At 35.8% G+C, this 22,550-nt stretch overlaps 2 protein-coding genes across 3 annotated transcripts in view; one reads left to right on the top strand and one right to left on the bottom strand.

Moving 5' to 3' along the window:
- Positions 1–1,301: 1,301 nt before the first annotated feature.
- LOC142339684 (uncharacterized) lies at positions 1,302–4,141 on the bottom strand. The gene has a single exon (XM_075389906.1). The coding sequence runs from the start codon at positions 3,848–3,850 to the stop codon at positions 1,490–1,492; it is 2,361 nt and encodes a 786-aa protein (XP_075246021.1). The 5' UTR covers positions 3,851–4,141; the 3' UTR covers positions 1,302–1,489.
- A 110-nt stretch (positions 4,142–4,251) lies between these two features.
- Positions 4,252–22,550, top strand: part of LOC142339670 (uncharacterized) — a 41,713-nt gene continuing 23,414 nt past the window's right edge. For both annotated transcript variants that reach the window (XM_075389897.1, XM_075389888.1), the window contains exons 1-8: positions 4,252–4,711; positions 8,136–8,332; positions 8,964–9,079; positions 11,578–11,770; positions 15,174–15,256; positions 15,572–15,667; positions 16,005–16,230; positions 18,632–18,760. In XM_075389897.1, coding sequence (XP_075246012.1) covers positions 4,462–4,711; positions 8,136–8,332; positions 8,964–9,079; positions 11,578–11,770; positions 15,174–15,256; positions 15,572–15,667; positions 16,005–16,230; positions 18,632–18,760 — 1,290 coding nt within the window. In that variant the 5' untranslated portion in view covers positions 4,252–4,461. The remainder of the gene's footprint in view (positions 4,712–8,135; positions 8,333–8,963; positions 9,080–11,577; positions 11,771–15,173; positions 15,257–15,571; positions 15,668–16,004; positions 16,231–18,631; positions 18,761–22,550) is intronic.

Here is a 22,550-nt window from a genome sequence, read left to right as displayed (position 1 = left end):
ACAAGATAATTTTGCTTAAAATTTCTGAGATATACTGTGGGCCTATTGATTAATGAAACCAAGTCATGAGATTGCAAAAAGAACAACAAAGGAAAAACTGAAGCCTTCATTTTAATTTTTCTAAAAGACTCTCGGAGACATGAAAACCATGAGCATTTGTTTATTGCGCCTCCTTTGTACTAAGTCTCGTCGCTCTTTGATTTGACCTTTACATGTAATTTGACTTGACTCTAACTGCCCAAAAACGCGTCTAGTGAACTTAAAAATGACCGCCCTCTCATAATTCGAATCTTTTTTTGAATGGAAAAAACCCACGATGAGACCAAAACTGGCTTCGCTATTATTGGTCATCTACTAAAACTGCTGATTGATCCAAATTATAGCGCAATATTTAGGTTGGCCGAAAGGAACATGAATATAACAAAAACAAATGATGCTTAAGTTGGGATTTGAATTAGCGAAAATCCGGCAAAATTTTATTCCATTACACTATCCTAAAGGAAGCGGGAATTAAAAAGGCCCAGTAGTATTGAGTAAACATTTTGTCAGCAACTTTGGTCTCCATGTCCAACAAATTTATACAAAGCTGGCTGAAGAGGCTTTGGTGGTATTTTTCATGAAAAATGGCCGATTTTTATAAAATTTACGCACACACTTTCAGCCAAAAAATAGATCAAACAGATCAGCAAACCTTCTCTATCTGTAAACCAAAGACACTTTCGTTAAAAAATACAACATATTTCAGTAAAACTTGCTGTAAAAGTGAACTAAAAAAAGTAAATCAGCGAAACGTTCACTAAATTTTAAACCTCGATAACTCCTCAGAAAAAACTAAATTGGAAAAAAATCTTTTCGATTTGATGCGCTACGCTTGACGGGCTTTTGACGATGCCACTATAGTAAAATAGGCAAAATTAACACCTAAACAGTAACAAAAATTCAAAAGTTCTGGGGTTTTATCATTGCTAGGATATATAATGCGAAGATTTTGAACTTAGAAAAAATGCAAATTACAATTTCGCGACAGGTCTGCAAAATGTTGTGCTCCTAATTAAGCGTCCGCAATGCAAAGATTGCAGCTAAGTGCCTTTAAAGACACCTAAACATGAATTAGTCGAAAGGTTAGCAAAGATAAATTCTCTTACAACCCCTGCCACAAAAATCTACGATGGATGGATGGTCTTGATCATGGCATTGAACATTCCAGTTGAAATATGGCAAATTGCCAAAACTAACTGTCCGGGTAAAAGCAATTGAACATATATCCCCCTCCACCCAAAGTGGGTTTGAACATTAACTCATCGGTGAAGTTTATAAATTCCAGAAACACTTATAAAAAGGGAATATGAGCAATTATTACAACTTGCTGTTTTCAATCGAATAGAAATACATAATCTACAATAAGAGTCAGTAATCTAAATTTCAGAGGAATCATTCAAATAAATTGATAGATATCTTGCATTTTGATTTGTCATCTGACTTAGAATTCTCAAGTGAGAGTCATCTCCAAGTCACTTATTTCGAACTGAGTGGTCATGTTCTGGACGTTGCCTGGTGTGTCTCGCCTCTGGATTGCGAGACCTCGAGGCCGAAGAAATTCGTCCTTGTAGTCCAAAATCTTCCCTATGTCTGCAGCTTCGTCAGTTCCTAGGAAGTATTTCATTTGTTCTTTTTGAACATCGCTCAACCTTACAAGTCGTTCTTTTAGGCTTTCCAATTCCTTCATATACATTTTATCGACATTTGAGTACACCGTTTGCTCTGTGTAGGCTTTGCCCAACTCAACATTTTCACACTTTTCCTTGTTAGCTGCAGAATTTCTAAGACTGGGAGCCTCGGGCAGGTGTTCGGTTTCAGCGTAGCGAGGAGCTTCGCTCTGCAGAGCGCTCTCAACACGCAATGTTGGTTTTTCTAAGCTCTGCACATGAGGTCCTCTTGCGTCACTCAGATCTCGGTATCGTTTCTCGGCTTTGTTCAACTTATGTTTGACTTCGTTGTAAGTCGCCAATGGTACTGATTCGTCCATCGTTTGCTTTTCAGCATTTAGTTCCAATTCTTTTGCCTCCAAATGGTCTGACTTTTGCTGAAGTTTAGCCAACTTTTCTGCGTAGTTTCGTTTTTTGGCAAGATGGATTTGTCCAGCTTTCTTTAACTTTCCAGACAGTTTCTCTACCTGGTCGTCTAAATACTGGTTTCGTTCGGTCAGCCTTCTTTTCTCTTGGAGCCATTGAGATTCTTTGTGTGACTTCTGTGCATTTGTCTTTTCACACAGCGTTTCCAATTCCTGCTTTAGTACTTGGTTCTGTTGCTTCAGAGAATCGTTTGCAGATCGCAGTTTTTGCAAGTCTGTCATCATTTCGGACTCTATCGACTGAGTCGACAAAATTTCATTCTGCGCCACCGTTAACTTTTTCTTCACATTTGCAAGTTCATTTCGTTCGCGTTCTAAATCGCGTTCGATTCCTTCTTTCAGATCAAGCTGGTTTTGGACAAGGCTCATCTGTTTTTCAATCTCCATCTTCTGTCGCTCGATTGCGCCAATTTGCTCTTGCAGTCGTAGTTTTGCATCAGCTTCTCGATTCATCAGATCAGTTTTGACATTGTCGAAGTCCTGCAACTTGGCTTCAAGTTCGGCGTTTTTGTCTTGAATGCTGGCAAGTTTCATCCAGTCAACGTCTTTGGCGCTTTGTACACGTCGCGTAATTTCCCGTTCTTTTTGAGCTAAAGCTGATTTTTGTTTTTCAATCACGTGATTGGCTGCTTCCAATTGGGTGGAAATTTCCTCAAATTCTGTTTTCAAAGCGTCGCGTTCTTTAACTACGTCATTGTACGCAATCATTGACTCAATTTTCTGATTACTTTTTGACATCGATTCTTCGTGTCTGATTTCGTCAATCTTATTTTTGAGTGTCAGATTTTCTTTTTCAACCTCAAGGTACTTGTCATTTTGTGAGCTGTTTAACGAGGAAACTTTTTTCAATTCAGCCTCCAAATTTTCAATCTGTGCCTTCATGCTGGAATTAGTTGCTTCCAGGATTTTGACTTTGCCATTGAGTTCAACAAGTTGCTTTGTTTGGTAGCGACTGACGTGATCGCTGGCGTCGGTTCGGTTCTCAGCCTGGGTATCTTTTTCCTCAATAGTCTGTTCCAAAGATTTCACTCTATGCGTTAAGTGCGCATTCTCTGTCAGTAGATTTTTAACCTTATTCGATTCTTTTTCCGCATTAGATCCGAAAGTTAAAAGAATTTCTTCTTTGTCCCGATTTAAATACTCCAGCTCCAATCCGTGTTTTGTTTGCATGTCATCAATAACACGTTCGTTTTCTTGTGTGGCGAAGTCGTACTCTGATTTTAAGAAGGCGTAGTCATGTCTCAATGCATTGTATCGGCTTCTATAATCAGACAATTCCTCCTCGATTTGGTCAATTCGCTGTTTGAACGGGACGTGTAATTCCTGAATGATTTCCGACTTTATTGCGTCGTACTTTTCTGGTGTCAACGCAAACTTCTGCAATTCGGAAAGTTCCGTTTCTTTTACTGAAATTTGATCCTCGAGTTTTCGAATTAATGTTTGGTACTTCGCAATATCGTCTTTGTGTGAATCGTGAACGTTGAATGCAGGAACTGTTTTGTCTTTCAACAGGCCAAAGTCCTGCTGTAACTTTTCGTATTGTTGCTTTAACGATATGTAGTTGCTTCTGTGCTTGTCGGTCCTCATTTTTTCGTCTGCCAGAAGTTTCTGCAGTTCGCCTTCTTTCTTTATAAGAGGTAGTATTTGGTCTATATTTGGCATTGAGCTGGAAAGAGCGCGTGTGCCGTCAAGCCCATTGGGGGGCTTTTTATCGCCCATGGTTTTAAAAAGCGAGGTCTTATCAAAGCTTAATTTCAAACACTACTGTAAAGCATTTAAACAATAAACAATCAAAATATAATTGTTGAGTTTTTGTAACGCGGCGCTTGTTGTTTTGAGTTTATAAAGCCAGCTACTGAAAGTCTACAATGGTTGTATTCAATGGGTTAAAAAGAAAGATTTTTAATGATAATAAAATTAAATGGCTCAGAAAAGTCTCTCTGATGAGCATGAAAGAATGCACACAGTGGTATAGATTCATTTAGTCAAGAGTCTGAAAAATTGGCGTATCAATTTGGCATGTTTGAGGCCTTAAATAGACTGGCAAATGTTTATAACGCATTATGCGCTCAAAACTGAATGGTAATGTTCACCAAAGTTTTCAAAAAAAAAAGAAATGACGGTAGGCGCAAATTATATGTAATACATTCTCTTTAATATTAAAAAGTTCTTTGGCTCAAAACTTGCAATCGATTTCTATTCTAATGCAACGTTCTATTCTTCTTGTAGAAAACATCAGCAGTTATTATTCATTAAAAAATTCACGTGCAATTAATTTTGTTTGATCATGTTTTAATCAAACACCAGTTATGCAACTATGTGATTAATGCATGGATTACAACCCCAACACAATTTCGGCTAATCCAACCTATTCGGCCGGCGGTCCTTCTGTGGCATCGGGTGCTACGGTCAATCTCCCCTTTGGGAAATACGACCCGCTTCCCGGGATAACCTCCCCTCGCCCGGATAAACTGACCCAAACAATGATGGAACAGCCTACTATGCCCGTGCCCCAGTTGACCATGTATCCTAAGGTCACAATGGACTTGCAGAGAATGCAGGCTCTGGAGCTAAGAGTTGGTAAATATCCAATAAAAAAGTCAAGTGTTTTCTCTTGAAGCGAAAAAGTATTTGCTGGTTTTTCTGCAATTTTTTTTAACCTAAAAGTTTTCCTACATTTTACGAAAAAAGGATGAATTGCTTGAAAGGATGCAAAACTGTTATAAATGGTCGCATGACAATATACCCAATGTCAAAATACCCAATGTGCCAATAAAAACAATGTCATTATGCCCAATTTCTTCCCTTTGATTTTTTTCGTTCAATAATTCGGTTACAAATTGCCACTCGCTATTACAAGCAAGATTTACCATACTTGAGCGGATAATTTAGTCTCATGTTTGGGTTGTAATAGTTTCATATCAAGTCTCACGAGCCGCTGATGCATGGAAAAATGCACCAGCTAAATATTATCTTAAATAATCGTTCTGGTAGTTTCAACGTTAGGATAAAATATTGGGTGGATTTTGGGCATTTTGTCAGATTGGATATATTGGCTTTGTGTATTTTGTCCTAAGATTGTAATAAATGTTTTGTACCAAAATTAATACAAATTGATTAGAACTTTCAATATTTTATTTTAACATTTGGTTTCCAAAAAAAAGTTTTGAAATAAAACAAAAACAATGACAACCTGTCAAGGATATTATTAGATTTGTCCTTTTTAATAAATTTTAAAATCAGTTTCCTGTTAAAGTTTTTCAATTGAAAGCAAATCATTGAAGTGAAAATTTTACAACTTTGATAAGCATTCGACAGTCGTCCCGGAACAATTGAATTCCTAATCAGTGCTAAATCAGTGCTGATCATGTCTTTGTTATGTCTGAAGACTTGACAAGTCTCAATCAAGACTTTTCAAGTCATCAATTCACCACCTGCTCCTGAGCTAACAGGGTTGATAGTATGTTTTTTTGGTAAAAACAAGTTGGTAATCGCTATTGGGTTTTCTAGAAAAAAAATTGAGCCATTAGTGCTTTACAAATAAGCTTATTTTTTGTGCTGTGCAAATAAGCACTTGTTGTTAGAGCTTGAAAACAATAATTGTTGCAAATAAAATTGTTGTTAAACTCTTCCATTGTTGTTAAACTCTTCCATTGTTGCAAATAATTTTTGATTCAGTTGATCACATATTCTGATGAATTTTATCGGCGGAGGATTGTGTCTTTTTCAGTGTTAATGTTTTTTGATAATAAAGGGTAGCAAGACATTTTAATCCAAAAGATACAAAATCACAATTTTTGACAGCATCAATTTCACTATTTACACGTACGGTTCACTGTGATCTCAGTATTTTGCTTGTGTGGCGTTGTTCTGGTTGCTTTTTCAGTGGCAAAAATATTTGGTGACAAACCTGTTTTTTAATTAAAAAAATCTCGAAAACAATAAGTTATTCTCAAAAATATTATTCGTAGTCTTTTTATTATTTTGTTTGCTGTTATAAGAAGCCCCCCTCTTTAATTTCTTTTAATAATTAATTTCCAATTTAACATTTTTCAACTAACTAAAGATTAAAGTATCAACAGAACGTACTTTTATTATTGTACGCGTGTGATTTCTTGAATATTTTCATTGAAAAAAATTGTTTTCAGATTCCGATCTTCCATATTGTTTCATTTGTTTTGTCAGCATAGATTTGTTAATTGTACTGCACGAGGAAGCATGTTTTTTTCTTGAGAGGATTAATATAGCAATTTTTGTTTGTACCCCATCAGTTCATTTCTTTTGACGTACATTTTTTCACATTTCAATATTTTGCCTTCTGTCTTTTTCGGCGCTGTTAAAACTGGTTGTCGAGAGAGACCTGTTTTTTAAATCAAAGATAACAAAAAATAATAACATTGTTTATATATTATATATATATATATATATATATATATATATATATATATATAATATATATATATATATATATATATATATATTGATGAAATCGATTAATTGACTTTCCAGATTTTTGCCATTCTCAGTGGTCAGAGATGTTTTCTAAAGTATCTGAAACTCGTAATAATAAATGAATCGAAAGCAAGATCTAACAAATATTTTAAAATTGGTGAGGGAAGTGTAATATTTTGTTGATTTGTCTGCTCACTCTCCGTCAGATTTGCACTTGAGATGCAGTAATTTTATCACTGAAATCTGAAGGAAGATTATTTTTTACTTTCTTTAGATTAATTAAGAAAAAGTTTTATAACTAGAAAAATCAATGGCTGTTCTTGGATCTATCTTGAATACGGGTTTTGAGTTATTTGGCAATTTCGTAGTTAGCATTATATTAGTTTTATTAGTGCTAAGATAAGAAAAGAAATCCCCTGTTTGCTTCCTTTTGATAATTAAACTATAACTCAACTTTTTCTTACCAACACTGGACGAAGGTTTCACCAAAACGTACTTTTATTATTGAAAGCTCTTTTTTTGAAAAACAATTATTTTTTTCATACTATGATTTTCCATATTTTCCATAGTTTTATTTGTCATCAGGAAACAGATAAAATTCATAAATCCTTCTTGTAAGTTGTCTCAGTACTTATAGAACAAAAAAAATGTAACTTCTGCTTTTTGTGTCTCGTCTGAATGTTTTTTACATTGTGCAAAAAGTTGTGATGTATTTTCTAAGCTGAATAAATAAAAACGAAAAACTCGACAAAATAGATGGGAAACGGGCACAATATTGAAATGATGATTCAAAATTTAATCATTTTTCTTCGGTTTAAACACTTTGTAGAGGGCGTTATTCTATTGCTGAAACTCAAAGAATTGCATCATTTTGCTCAGTGTCGAAACTTTGGTTTTCTTTCAGTTTTGAACCAGAGACGTGCTGACTGTCTGATTTATGTCTGCGTTGCAACTAGTTGTACATTTCTGAATGGTTTTTGTGTTAAGAAACATGGAGGCGCTGACGCAACCTCCGTTGCCTAAACATAAGCCTCATTATAAATAAGGTTTTTATAAAATCGTACAGGTTCTTATGTCACATTCGCCAATCGTACAGACACAAATTTGGAAACTTTTCACCAATATTTTTGTAGGAGTTTGAAAGTAATTATGGAACTTTCTGAGCCATGCACAGATCTGAGCGAACCTTCTTGTTTTTTTTTCTAGAAAATGTAGAACGTTTTCATCCGATTATTATTTTTTGATCTTTCCAATTGCTCCGATGTGCCTAAAGAGGTTCTTAACTATTTCAGAAGAGCCAACTTGCTTGTTTTAGGATAGGAACGATCAAGTTTATGTTTCTACTTCCACCGTTAAATTTTCCTTATTTTCAGCATAAATTTTCAACGCGGTTCCACTATGGTCTAATTTTGGGTGGAAGAAACTAATGGCCAAGGAGGCTTCTTTTTCTCACTCTCTTCTGCAATTTTCACGGCAAATACCTCGACGCGGGCGGGAAGAATTGTATCTGATTCTTGGTCCCAAATCACATCAGGGTTTGGTGTGTTTTAAGCCTCGTTGGAACAGGCGAACCGAGTGTTACTGGACGAGCTGGTGAGCACGAAGAATGAGTCGAAAGGGGCAATAAGGCGAGTAGAGAGTACAGTGAGTGAGGAGCTGATGCAACAGAGGAACATCCAAGAGACATTCAGAGCAAATGCAGACTTCTTAGCCCAGCTCCAGTCCAGGGTGAAGAGGAACGAGGAACAGGTAGATCACGTCTACGAAGTGTAAACTGAGTTGCTCTCTAAACTTGCAAATGATGATTAGTTATCGTTTTCAAGCAGAGATTACAATGAATGTTCCTAAATACTTGTTAGATGTGCGGACGACATTAGAATAAAGATATAAATTTCCTGTCTTTAATTTCGCCTAATCTTCGCTAAACATATACACAAAATGGTTTCAAAGTTATCTGCAACTTGGTGATGCCAAGTCGAGCTCTTTGACTTGGAGTCTCAGTGATGCACGTTGCTTAGTTAAGTTTGGGATTAGAGTTTCTATTTTCGATGACGTGATGATTTCATAATAAGCCCCAGTCTTAATCGGCCGACGATTACCTTGCAAGATCATCTAGTAAATTAAATCAATTCAAACATTAACACATGTCAAGACGTAATTGTCTTCTCTTGTTTTGTTTTGTTTTGGCTTATAGGGGTCAACAGTCAGCGGCGGTATCTCATACTCCTCATTGCATGTAATGCCAATTCAGATAGCTGCTATTGTAATTGTAATTTGCCCCTTTTTTGGTTATTTTCAACATTAGACTGGTATACAGTCCTACGCGACTTTTTCAGATCCACCTTTACATCAGGCGTGTATGGGTGAGTAACTATTTCAGATCCAAGGAGGCCAAGTAGCAGTGAATAATCTAATGGAACAGTTCAGAAGAGTGAATCAACTTGTCTCAAACGGACAGAACAACTCTTCCGGACGCAATGATCTCCTGGACTCACGGTAACAATTTTGCTAAATAACCTCTTCTACTCCTTGGTTCGGTGTTTGTGGCTTTCGTAAGTGTTGAGCATATCAAAAGCGCAAGAGCTCAATTTTGACTGACAAAAAAACGAAATGTGCTAAATCATCAAAGTGTATGTTAACGGATTTTTATGAAATTTCGCCTTATTTCTTAAGTCTCTTATAAATGCTCCCGCATACTCCACTTTTATTAGTGCCCCTTCATTGGGATGGCACAAGAGAGCACAATCCAAAATAGCTGAAAGAAGATGCTCTCAAACTTAAAATTCTAAAACTGTGCATTGGTTCTTGCACACTCAAACGTAGCAAAAAATGACGACATCAATGCGTATTTAATTAATTGAAACAAAAATTGAAAGAGTTAGCGAACGTCTAATTTTCGGGTCGTTTCCATTTGTCCCCAAACTATTAAACTACAAACTTGCCGCGTGACTTTGAACGATTTGAATGGAACCGCCATGTTTTTAATTTTCTCTCATCCACGGTTTTATTTTAATGTACTTTACTGCAGGATCAATTTGCATCTAGATCTTGAACTTTCTTTGTTAACTTTTTAAATTGCTATCCAGCGAAGTTGGAAATATTTATTGTGGCCGTCTGTTTACGACTCACCTGACGCAAAGTTGTTCACAAATTTGAATTTGACCTTTTTTGTTTGAAGATAGACTTTTAACGGGTCTAGGAAATAAACCCCCACGGAAAAAAACATAATAAATTACTATATTGCATTTGCCTTCAACATTTGATTCTTTGTGTGGGCGAAAAGAACACCTTTCCAACTTAAATACATTCAGAAAACGAGTTTGAGGTTATCCGCAAAAATTTTTCCATTTTTTTTAAATGAGCATTTATAGGTATAAGCTGGCTTCAGAGAATATCAGAACTTTATTTATATATTTGGATTTACTCATCAATAGCGTGCCCAACTTTGCAAATGATATTGTACGTTTGGGTCTTTTGGCGGATCACAAAGTGATGCAGGGGAATCACATAAGTGAGTCCTTGCCGAATGAATTTTTTAAAAGACATAAATGGTTTTAAAATTTATGAAAAATAGATGTATGATTCTTGGTGTTCATACTAGGATCATATATGATTTCTTTGTAGTCATGCAAGGTTCATATAAGATTTCCTAGTAGTCATGTATGATTTCCTAGTAGTCATACAAGGATCGTACTAGGAAATACGTTATGATTTGTATGACATTATATATGATCCTTGTATGACTACTGGTTTCATATCAAGTCCCACGGGCCGCTGAGGCATGGCCATGGCCCACAAGGCATGGCCAAAGGCGCTAAACGCGCAGTTCTTTAATAGTAAAGTGGGGGTTTATTTCCGTGGGGGTTTATTTCCATGGGAGTTTATTTCCGTGGGGGTTTGTTTCCTATCTAAAATGAAGTGGGGTTTTTTCCGAGGGGGTTTCTTTCCGCAACCGACTCTAACCCCTTAACACTGCCACCTACCTACCCTAAGAAGATACCCTGCCTCCAAAATACCCGGGCATAGCTCCCACCTCGCACACTATACGGTTGCACCACTATCACACCCCTCGCACACCCCTCTTCAACAGTCCACCCCTCGTCTGCCGGTCTCCAATCACCACCCACCTGTTCCCAATTGCTGCTCCTACATCTACCAATCCCCATCATAATCTTAATACATATACAGCCTCAACAACTACATCATCCCCCCCTGCACCATAGATATTGAAAATTAAATGTTTTGGTCTACTCAAATCTTCTTGATTAACTATGACGGATTTTAATATTATTTTTCTATATGTATGTTTTGTAAGCTGTTGGTTCCAGAATATTTTTTACTCCATTTTTTGGTTTCCAATGTTCTACTGGTTTTGTTTTTGGCTGAAGCACGTCTGTTTTCGCGGTCATTAATTTTGTTTTCGAATGCTGGCATTGACAATCAGACAACCTATTTACAAATTTTAACGTTACTCTAATAAGTACATGTCTGCAATGGTTCTCGAGTATTTTTTATCGTTCTGCAAAATGAGTACCTTAAGACCAGGGTAAAAAGAGTGAGAAATGGTACATCGAATTAGCAACCTAGTTTTGTAGTCAGTTACTTTAGTTCAGATCAAAACGACAGATGACATTGAAATAAGCACATTGCGCTGCCAGATTTAGCAGATTCCGAGAAAATTCAGCAGATTTTATATCTAAATAATCTCTTGGAGACTGATGATTTAATAAATTTGTGGTGAAATTCCACTATTCGTATCAACGTTAATATGAGTTTTATAGTCAAATGGCAAAAAAATCGTGCTGCCACAATGAACTTAACGTGCAGGAGTTTCGCCACTTTTTTTAATTAAAACGGTCAGAAATAACGATACCAACAAAATAAATCTGTTAACAACAAATTAACTCAGGCATAGCATTATTTAATTCAGGCATAGCATTATTGAATGTTAATTCGGGCATAGCATTAGTTGCTAATGTTTTCATTGTGTTGAGGTTGATGGAGCTTCATAGTGGTATGGAGGAGGGGAGGAGTGAGAGACAACAGATCCTGGGCACAGCTGCCAGTCTGAGTGACAAGGTCAAGTCACTGGAGCAGAGGGTGGATCAGAAGATGCAGGAGATATCATCTGTGGCCATCGAAGTCAGGAAGAAGAGTCTCGCCATAGAGGACCAGACACGCACTATGGTAAATCTTGCTAATCTTTTGTGAGTCAAGGATCTTTTCGAAATTAATGCCAGTTTTGCTTTTCAACTTTACGGCCGTTGATGATTTGTACAGTATTTTCAAATCTGCAAGTTTAAATGGTATTTTTGAAAGCAAAATCTATTTTGCATCGTAATTCACGAGCTATTAATTACAGCTGATGTTGAGTCAACTTGATCTAATTATCCAGCCAAGCCAATAGGAACAATTTAGGTAAAGTTTGCAAAACTAACTGAGCGTTTTTGAGTCTGAGTGTGGTGTATTAATCAGCGCTCAATCAAAACAAGTCGCATGTCTTCTCTTCGATATGTCCTTTCGTCGGAGCTTTTGATCATGTGAACACCTAGCTTTCAAAAACCTGGCTTTCCGTGAGTCCTAGATTGACTGAGGATTGCATTTGTTGTTTCTATTAGCTTTTTGACAAAAAAGCTACACAAATACACAAGTAAACTTATTAGCGCAATTGAACCGGAAAACTTTTGCCGACATCTTTTTTGAGTTCTAAGGAAAGGTTCAAGTCTGCGATGATTTGTTTCAGACAAAGACTTACTGTGATACTTGAATAAAAACAACCATTTTGATCTTGTTCAGTTTTATTCTCTTACTCTCACTTCGGACGTATAAATTAAGCTTAATTCACATTAGATGATTTTACTCGCTCGTGGTGCCAAATATAACTTCTAAACTTCCGGTAAGCAGTATTTCAATCTTACCCAATGTTGAGCTTCGACGAAATTTCCTCCAAGTGAATAAAATTTTGATTTTTAAATTAACTTTTTGGTGCTTATATTGGGCAAGCTATATAGATTATTTTCAGTATGCATACATGCTCATATCAATATGAAAAACCTGTTTTTGATGTTCATTTGAACAGTTTTCAAATTCCCGTACTTCGTATCCCTAGTATTTTTTCATATTAATTGGAGGCACGACGGGTCCATTCATGATCGAGACTTGATTCAAGAGGTGTCATATCTTAATCAGGATTTGTGTCGAAATTCAAAATTTTTGCCGATTAACCTGGGTTTATTTCAGTTTCACACGTTTCTTATCTGGATGAATTTTGGGCTATCAGGAAGTTTGTACGTACCAGGACTTACGTGTCATTACACTTCAGAGCTGAATCATGAATTTTCCGGTATATCTTCCATAATGCACAGAACACCTGTCATGACATATTATAGAATGTTCATTATGAATATTAACCAACACTATCGCGTTTATTCTTCTGTTAAACTGAACATTGTTGCATGTACCCTTCTGTTATCCTGAACATTATGGCATTTAGCCTTCTGTTATCGTGAACATTATGGCATTTACTCTTCTGTTACCCTAAAAATTATGGCATTTACTCCTCTGTTACCCTGAACATATTGGGGTTTTTGACTCTGTTACTCTGAACATTATGGAATTCACTTTTCTGTTAACCTGAACATTATGGCACATGCTCTATGGTCAGTCTGAATATCATGGCGCACGCTCTATGGCCAGTCTGAATTTCAAGGCACATGTTCTATGGCCAGTCTGAATATCTTGGATTTCCATCGTTTAGTTCACCCCTTCCGTAATTTTTGCGCCAGATATGCTGCTTTGGCACACTTTGTCCAAGTTTACCATCCTAAAAACTTCTGACGCAATCTTCGTTTATTAAGATGAGGTCTAAAGTTTCCTCCGATAACTAAGAAATTTTCCTGAACTAAAGTTTTTCCGGCCTTTCGCTAAATAAATCGGCAATTATGTAAAGCATCATTTTTTGATATATTAAATTTTTGCCAAAATTTTTAATACTCTACGATTTAGAACAATTGCGAGGTTTTGATAGATGCGCAGTGGATGCAATTACAGCTTTGGTCTCATTGCTGTTATCCTGTAGCGTAGTCTCGTTAAGTTGTTTAGCGTCTTTTCAGCGGTTTTTTATCTATGGCTTTATGACTTTGCCACAACGAGTTTTTAATGACAATTTCATGATTTTCAAACATTTGCCTGTTGTTGAGTTTATTTTATGTCTCTTTTCAGATTATCAAATTAAAGAAAAGGTACTTTGGCGTTGAATGGAGTCCAAATTGAACTAATGAAACATTTCAGTGAATAGCTTACAATTTTAAGGGCATCGACATTTAACGGATTCTAAGGGCTAGACTCATTCATTGCAGGTCCAACCCGTTTTTTTGTGAAGTCGGTTTTTCTATATGCTTTGTGTATCAATCAATGCTTTTATGACTTTGACACTATGAATTTTTTTATTACCTTTTAGAGATTTCTGATACCTGCAATATTTGTAGTTCTTTTTGTTGTCTTTGCAAATCGAAACTTTTCATGCGGCCCTATTAAATTAAGCCCGGTTTTACAAATGCAATCTTTTCCGTTGTCACCTTATGTTTTTAATTGCTTAAATGCGTTGTTTTTATAATTTATTTGTCATTTTATAGTCTTCCCTCTATCTCTCTGGTGACGTTTTCAGTATGACTATGGTTTTCACATTATTACTGCCGTTCTTACGTTTTAGTTGTTGATTATGTTCTTTCAAGTTTTGCAGGACTGTGCAAGTGATAAAATTAATCTTTAAAATTAAAATTTTCTGGAGGCTAGTGGAAATGGAAAGTTTTTCCATGCAGTCGTCCATGATAATCTAATTTCATCGGTAAATTTCAAAGTTTTTCTTTTATTGGTGTGCTGCTTTTTCATCCCTATTTGGGTAACATCCTACACGTCACCGCTTCATTTCACCCCAATTTTAACCTTTTACACAGTTGGTACTATAATTATTTGGAATGCCTCGCGTTTATTCTGCCTCGCGTTCATTCTGCGTCATTTCTGCCTATGATGCCTACTGCTACTTTATGAGGTGAAATGATGCGGTGTTAAGGTATGCGTGGTTAAATGAATGGGGGGGATAGAGCCCATTCAAGTTGTGCGTGTCAGTATCATTAGTAATTTAATTGTAAAAACCCAGATAGTAGTCGATTGTTTAATTCTGATTAAATTTATCATTATTGACGTTTGTCAACTGTTTACAGAGAAAAATAAGCCATAGAAAACGAATTTACTATTCATAACTACTGACTTGGGTCTATTTTTAAAAAAAGATCTGGGTTGTTTTTAGCAAAGCTAAATGTTAATGCTCTTCTATGATAAATATCATGCTGACTACTTTAATTATTCAGTTCAAATAAGAAGAATAATTAAGCTCATTATGTTCTGAACTGATTGTGAGACTTACTTATGGCTATATAATAAGATCATGCAAAAAGTTCGATGCTTTTTTCAAAACCTTTGCAAGAAATGTGCCGGGTTTCAGTTGAAAAAGTGCAAAGTTGAAAAAGAGCCAGAGATCACTTGATAGTTGAGTCCAACTTGATATGTGAAGGAAAATTGTCTTTTGCAGATGGACCAGTTCAAGAAGTCGCAGGAGTATCAGAGTGACTTGGACTACTCCAATCACCAGCTGAAGACACAAGTTGACAACAGGTCCATTATTTTTTATTGCTCCTGTTTGCCTAGTGGTGAGAATAGACTTTTTGAACTGGTAGTTAAACCATTGTTCAGGGTTTAATTTATCCACACTTATTCGTCAATAAGAAATTAGTCAATGAGAATTTCAATGAGAGTTCAGAAGTCTTTGTTCTAGAGCGCAAATCAATTTTCGCTTTTAATATATATATATATATATATATATATATATATATATATATATATAAATTACGTTTCATGCTAATTCCCTTACTGACCAGAGGTCTTTTTTGATCATACCATTTTTAAACACGGAAAAGGGAAACTTTTCAGGCTCGCTGAGTTCACTGGAATTCTGAATGATTTGAAGAGCAAGACAATGAAAGAAGAGTCAGAGAGGAGGAACTCAGACCAGCTAGTCAATCGCAAGTATTTATTCTTTGACTTTGACTTTTGTTTCTCACGCGCTATTATGTAATCAGCTAAAACATGCAAAAGTTTTATCTTTGAATTTCAAATTGCAATTCTACCTATTTTTAATCTGTGACATGAAAATGAAGCTCGCTGTTTGACTTTTATGATACAATAATATCGCTAAAATGAGAAATTGTTATTATAATTTTTTAAATTCAGTTTATCATTGAATTAGTCATGAAGAGCCGTTGAAGAAGTTTTGGTTATATCCGGGGGAAAGCTGATAGAAAAAAAAACAATCCGTTCTGACTGATTTTTTGTTGACTAAAGTATTCACGCACAATTGTTCTAGACTAGCAGACCTACAATTTTCAACGAGTGACTTGCAACGAAGTTACGCTGACATGCAACACGAGTCCGGCAAAGTGAGACAGGACATGACTACTCTGTTCGAGACAGAGAGCAGTAAGCTGAATGACCAGATTAGCCGGTTTTTAGACGAATTCAGACGCAAGTTGCATGATAGTGAGATGAAGATGAAAGATGAGACTTCGGCTAAGATCAACCACCTGGAGAAGGTGAGGGCCGGGTCCAGTAGTTGCCCAAAAGATAACTGGGAAAAGTGAAAATAAAAATTTGGTACAGTATTTCACCAATTAACAAGTGTTTAAAAAGTGTAATTTTAAGGGGTTTATTTTAATAGTGTTGACGGTTAGTTGAAACAAAATGGCAATATCGCATAAAAATTAGAAAATTGGATGATTTTTCCATTTTTTTCATCTATTTTCATTTTTCCGGCTTTAATTTAAATGTTTTCGATCTTGTGTATAAAATTCAAATTCATTGTCTCAAATTTCCAGTCGGGACCTTGTCTGTTGGAAATACCTCCCTCAGCCAAAATTGTCCACAAAGTTTTTATAGCTGCGAAGCTGTAAGCTGAGTGGAGCTATATTGCGGTGCTCTTGGTTTTTTTTACAATTCAAACAATTTGAATTGTAATGGAGCGCTGTCTTTTTTTTAAGATCTGTTCACACATTTTCATGATTTTTGAAGTCAAATTGCATTAAGTCCCAGAGGTATACCCAAATCGTCACGGGCAAAAATGCCCGATCTGTGTATCTCATGTTCGTTTTTCCTATGTTAATACATTGCATGCATGCAAATGCAACAATATTGCAGAAAATAGCTACTTTAGAAAAACAGGCAAAATTAAAGGGAATTGCACAACCCGTGTTCGCAAAAGTGACCAAAATAAAGCCACCAATTCAAAGCACAAGCTATGTATCCTAATTTTCGCGGGTTTTGTGTAACGAATCTGCTCCATTTATGTATCGCTTTTTCGCACGAAAGGTAATTCGATTTCGCACTATAATCCGCAAATGGCATAATTTGAGGAGCATATTTGAGCATTACAGTGATTATTAAAGCTTTATTACTACTAATAGTACTTATTACATCTTATCAAAGGGTTCCTACCCGGTTCATTGAATCTACACCAGTACATCAATTGGAAGATAACACCATATATATAAAGTTGCTTTTATTTAAATCACTTTAAAGATTTGAAAACTTCAATTCAATTTTCAATTAAATCACTTTGCATGCCCAAAAAGAGCGCGTTTAGTTAGGATTATAGATACTTTTAATGCGAAGAATAGATATCTAAAAAAGAGGAAAGGTGCTAAAAGATTGTCACCTATTGTACAATTTTAAAATTCTTTTACTTTGCAAAATTGGCGAAAACCCTTTTCCGAAAAAAAGATACAGAGGAGGTCTCCTAATTTCATTCATTTTATGTATCTTAATTTTGAGCGAATTTTACTAAGGCGCAAACTTTGGGGTATACCTCTGCCGTGTAATGTGGAGTGATGATTTTGGTCTCACCGAAACAGGAAGTGGAGCGAAAAAGCGAGTGCTTTTGCGACGCGACATTTTCTTGCTCTAATTTCAAAGTAGAGTAAGAAACCGGTGTTTGAGCAAAAATTCGCTTTCTCGCTAGTGGTTTTTTCTTCACATGTGGCAATTTTACTATGATTTTTTAATCGTTTTTTCGATTTTTTGGATCGGATTTTTTTCTAAATCGTTTTCCCAATCCATTCATAGTTCATTCTTGGCCTAATTTTTGTTTGAACCAAATTTTCATTTCTCGCTGGTGGTTTTTTGTTCACATGCGGAATTTTGACATTGTTTTCTGTTATTTATTATTATTTTGCTCTGTTTCTTTAAATGGTTTTCCCAATTCAATTATAAGGCGTTCTAGGTCTAGTTTTTTTAGTCAATGAGAATTCTTTGAATTGTACGTCAGGATTTGTCCTGCTATGTTTTTTGTTAAGTCGCCTGACGCTCTTTTTCGTTTCACATTTGTTCCGACAGCAAAGCTGAAAAAGTCACATTTCTAAATGACTTCTTCCTCTCACTAACGGCGTTTGCGCGCGTGACGTCATTTCTCATTCTCGCTCTAGCAAAGGTTTTAAGATCATTTGCGTGATAAGATTTTGATCATAAGTGACTTACCTCACTCAATAAAATGACTTTTACAATTTACAACTTGAGTTGAATTTGAATTAGTTAAAGGTCAGAGGAACTTATGTGTGCAATAATGGTCCCTAATAAAAGGCTTCTTCGGAGTGAATATTAATACGCTTTATTAATTTATCGCTGAATGTTTTTTACCTAGGATTTTGAGAGGCGTCGATTTTTTTTCAGTTTAGATCTGTTTCTGTTTCTGTCTCTATTATACGACAGGCAAGTCTATTCTTTCGCAGCTATTCCGGCGATCGGCCGGCTATGTTATAGATTTTGGTCTGAATTCTAACTTTCTGCCCTTTCTTTTGGAACTTGTTCATTATCATCCACCCGCTGACATTTTCTCTTTTCGTAGAATTGAAATGTTGACTAGGAAAAGATCTGCATACCAATAAATTTTCCATGGAACTAGCAACGAGTTCTAGCAATTGAACTTTAGCTTATTCCTTGTAGAGTTTGAACGAGGAGAGGGACAGCCGTCTAAATGGGGAGAAATCAATCAAGGAGGAATTGAGGGACTCAATTGGAGAGATGAGAGACAAGAGCAAAGAAGACCTGCAACAGTACAAAAAGGCTAAAAAGGTAAGTCAATTTTGACAGTGATTGTTTAGGTTGTAACTGTTTATCCTGGATTTGAGATCGCACGCATTGAACTTCGCTGGAATCAAAACCATTATTGTACACAAACTTAAAAAATATGAGAACTTAATGCTAACCCTCTTTTTTTGGAAAGCTTTCCATTTTTTGAGGACGTTAAGTACAAACAAGCAGTGTAATTTCACAGCTCGTTAACTCTAGAATCTGTGGCTAGTTTTTTTTCTTTTTTGCGTACTTTCGTTACATTTCTCCTTATTTTGCCCATTTGTCATCTTGCGGTGGCTGTTTGAACGCTTGAGATAAATGAACCATTTAATTGAAAACCGTTTCGAACGTATCTCGCCCGTGATTAAAAAATGGGAATAAAGGAGAAAAGTTTCTTCTCAAAAAATTTTTTTGTCACCGGAAACATCTGTAGGAATGTTCGATTAGATGACAACGATTTATTTGTCTATCTGTATTAAGCAGCTATTGCTCTGACTGACTCGAAATGTCTTTGGTGATTTTTTATTAACGCTACAAAAACATCTTTTTCGATTTGATAGCTCTTGGTCTTAATTTATTTCAATTTCCTAGAAGAGGCTCGATGTTTAGTTTCTTCTTACAATTTGATTATTTGTTCCTCCGCAGATTTAAACTAGCGTGTGAGATCAGTTATGCATATCTAATGAGTCCTTGTGAAATTTTCTTGAAACTCTCTCTTTTCTCTAAAATTCATTAGTAAGTGGCAAATTTGTTCCTCATCCGTCACAAACCTGGATTAGTTGTATGAACAAATACTGCTCGTTTAGGGTTTACTAACTCTCTGAAACTAAGTAGTTTTCCAAACCCGACGTCTAGCAACTTATTCAGCTCAGAGAGGGAGGAGACTATGTTATTGTGATATGTTATTATGATATTGTTATTGTAATACGTTATTATGACTAAAACTCTCACCCGAGTTTGTATAGTAGTTTTGAGTACTACTGCAACTTAATTTCAAAAGATCTACGAAAAGCTGTTTTTATTACTTTTTGTTAGTGAAGGAAACGGTCTTCGAAACTCCGGTCCCATCACTTTCAACTCCGACACTTTGTGATCAAAGTCAGATTCTCCAATTTCTACAGCAATGAAGCTTAAGTCACCAAACAGATATAGACGATATTGTATATGTTGACTCCGCATTAATCAAAGTAACAAAAATTAAAACAGAAGAATCTCAAAAAGAAAAGCTCTTCAACAGAAATGTTGTCAGAAGTCTTCCATTGCAAATGAAGCCTTTAAAACGTTAAGCCAATTGTTTGCTTAATTAAGCCAATTTTTTGGTAATGTTGTTTGTGATTCTTGAAAACAATTAGCGCTTGAAAGTGGAGTTTGTAAAACTATTCAACCAATTTTCTCATTGTTAACAGGAGGACCTGTAAACAATCCTCGTATATAGGTAACCATTGAAGGACAGGGAAGTCTTAATGCGTTCTGTCTTTTTTGCAAATTTTGATTAGAAGACAAAGATTTATAGCGTGAACAAATTTGAGTGCAAACAAATAAGAGGTTAACACCTTCTCAAAACTGCGGTTTACAAATCGCAATTGTCATAGCTTTGATTCGACAAGAGGGTTTCAAGATCAACTCCCTATGTAACAGTCATTCGTAAAGTAAGCAAACAAAATAATGGATAGAAAAAAATACAAGTCTTTGAAAGTTCTTATAAAAAATTTCGCAGGCAACTGCTATTAAACAGTCAATACCTTAAGCATGTCGGAGCAGGAATCCCTTTTTATGGAGTAGATGATCTTGAAACCCCCTTTTCGAATCCAGGCTATGACATTTGCGATATTGCGATTCGTAAACCGCAGTTCTGAGAAGGTGTTAACCTCTTATTTGTTTGCACTCAAATTTGTTTGCACTATATATCTTTGTCGTTTAATCAAAATTTGCAAAAAAGACAGAATGCATTAAGACTTCCCTGTCCTTCATTGATAACCTATATACGAGGATTGTTTACAGGTCCTCCTGTTAACAATGAGAAAATTGGTTGAATAGTTTTACAAACTCAACTTTCAAGCGCTAATTGTTTTCAAGAATCACAAACAACATTACCAAAAATTTCGCAAACTCCATTAGTTTAAACTTTTAAAGGCCTCATTTGCAATAGAAGACCTCTGACAACATTTCTGTTGAAGGGCTTTGCTCTTTGAGATTCTTCTGTATAAATTTTTGTTACTTTGATTAACGCGGAGCCAACATATACAATATCATTTATATCTTTTTTTGTGAGTTTGGCTTCATTGCTGTAGAAATTGGAGGATCTGACTTTTTCATCACAAAGTGTCGGAGTTGAAAGTGGGGGGACTGGAATTTCGAAGATCGGTTCCCCACAAATTGTTAGTAAGCCTGTTAGCTTGCAATTAAACGCAATTTGGCGAACCCAATATATATGGAACTAAATACGGTGCAATTTGAAGTTGAGAGTATGCAACATTAATTTTCTGGCGGGACCAGGTTTAAACAATTAGTTTTTATCAGGTATTTAACTCAGCACCATAAATTTTTGTATGGAGTTAGTACGCACTAAGGGTCGAGTTTCGCGTTGTCACTTTGAAAATTGTTTTAGAATTACAAATGGGGGATATTTAACTTCCAAATTTGGCTTATATCTTGAGTTGAGAGTTTGACCAATTGATTAATTGCTAGATTCGGTTGTTCATTTGAAGTCATAACAAAATTACGCCGAAAAAGGTGAACTGAAGACGTATACCGTTGCGATGTTGACGAAATCTCTTGTTATTGTCCATTTTTGTAAATTATTACCAGAATACTATGGAGTAGTATTAAAGCATTACCACAACAGTACCATAAGAGAGCTGTAGCTTAGGAGTTGATCTGTACAGAATTTGTGAAAGCCAAAAGTTTGTTGAAAAAATTGAATCAACTTAAAAAAACCAGAACACAGGAGAACCGTGATTAGATCAGGCGGCTTCATTGAGGGATTTAGTAGGAATATTTTGCGGTGATAGAGAACAGCATTTCTCAATTAAGTGGATCGGGTAACAAAAAGAAATTGTGAACCATCTGTTATAAAAAATTTGTTGTTCAATTTTAGTAATCTTTTACTTTTCTTGTTTACTCATTTAACGTTATGTGATTACTTGAATCAAATTATTATTAAAACGTCCAACTTGAGTTTCCATCTTTCGATAACAGCATATGGGCGTCATTGCCTATAGAGGAGTTCCTTAGTTTCTTCGACAAACGGTTATTTTCAGTATTTGAATTGGATTATTATGGAGTGCAAAACGGAAGGAGGCGCAATAGTGGTTTGGTAGAACCATCTAATAGACAGAACGATAAAGTAAAAGGGATACAAAAAGAATGTGTGTAAAAAAGTCGGACGAAATTTTTGCTAGCAATGATGTTGGAGTGGGGTTATTGAAAGCAGATTGTTGCACTCACGATTCTGAGTTGCAGACTTTTCAGCAAATTCATATCTACTATTTTTGAATGACGAGCAAGCAGTGCAGCTTAGGTCAAATAAGTTAGAAGAGATAAGCGGAGAAAAAAAATTTGACAACGGATGGGAAATAGATTAATTTTGAGCAAAAAAGAGCTCTTAGATCAAAACACTGCCGAACTACAGATTTAGGAGAACAATACTGGATGGAGAATAAGCAACGTCAACTCTAGAGGAAGGAGTGAAGATAGAGGGAACGCGTCACAAGTGAAACTAGAGCGCCTTGAAATTTGGTTTAGATTGAAAGGGAAATCGAGAACAATTAAGACTACGGGAGGCCAATAT

Source organism: Convolutriloba macropyga, chromosome 1, assembly GCF_964194025.1.
Source record: "Convolutriloba macropyga chromosome 1, txConMacr16.3, whole genome shotgun sequence".
NCBI lineage: Eukaryota > Metazoa > Xenacoelomorpha > Acoela > Convolutidae > Convolutriloba > Convolutriloba macropyga.
The sequence above is the reverse complement of the archived record's forward strand: the minus strand, read 5'-3'. Positions and strand labels throughout refer to the sequence as shown.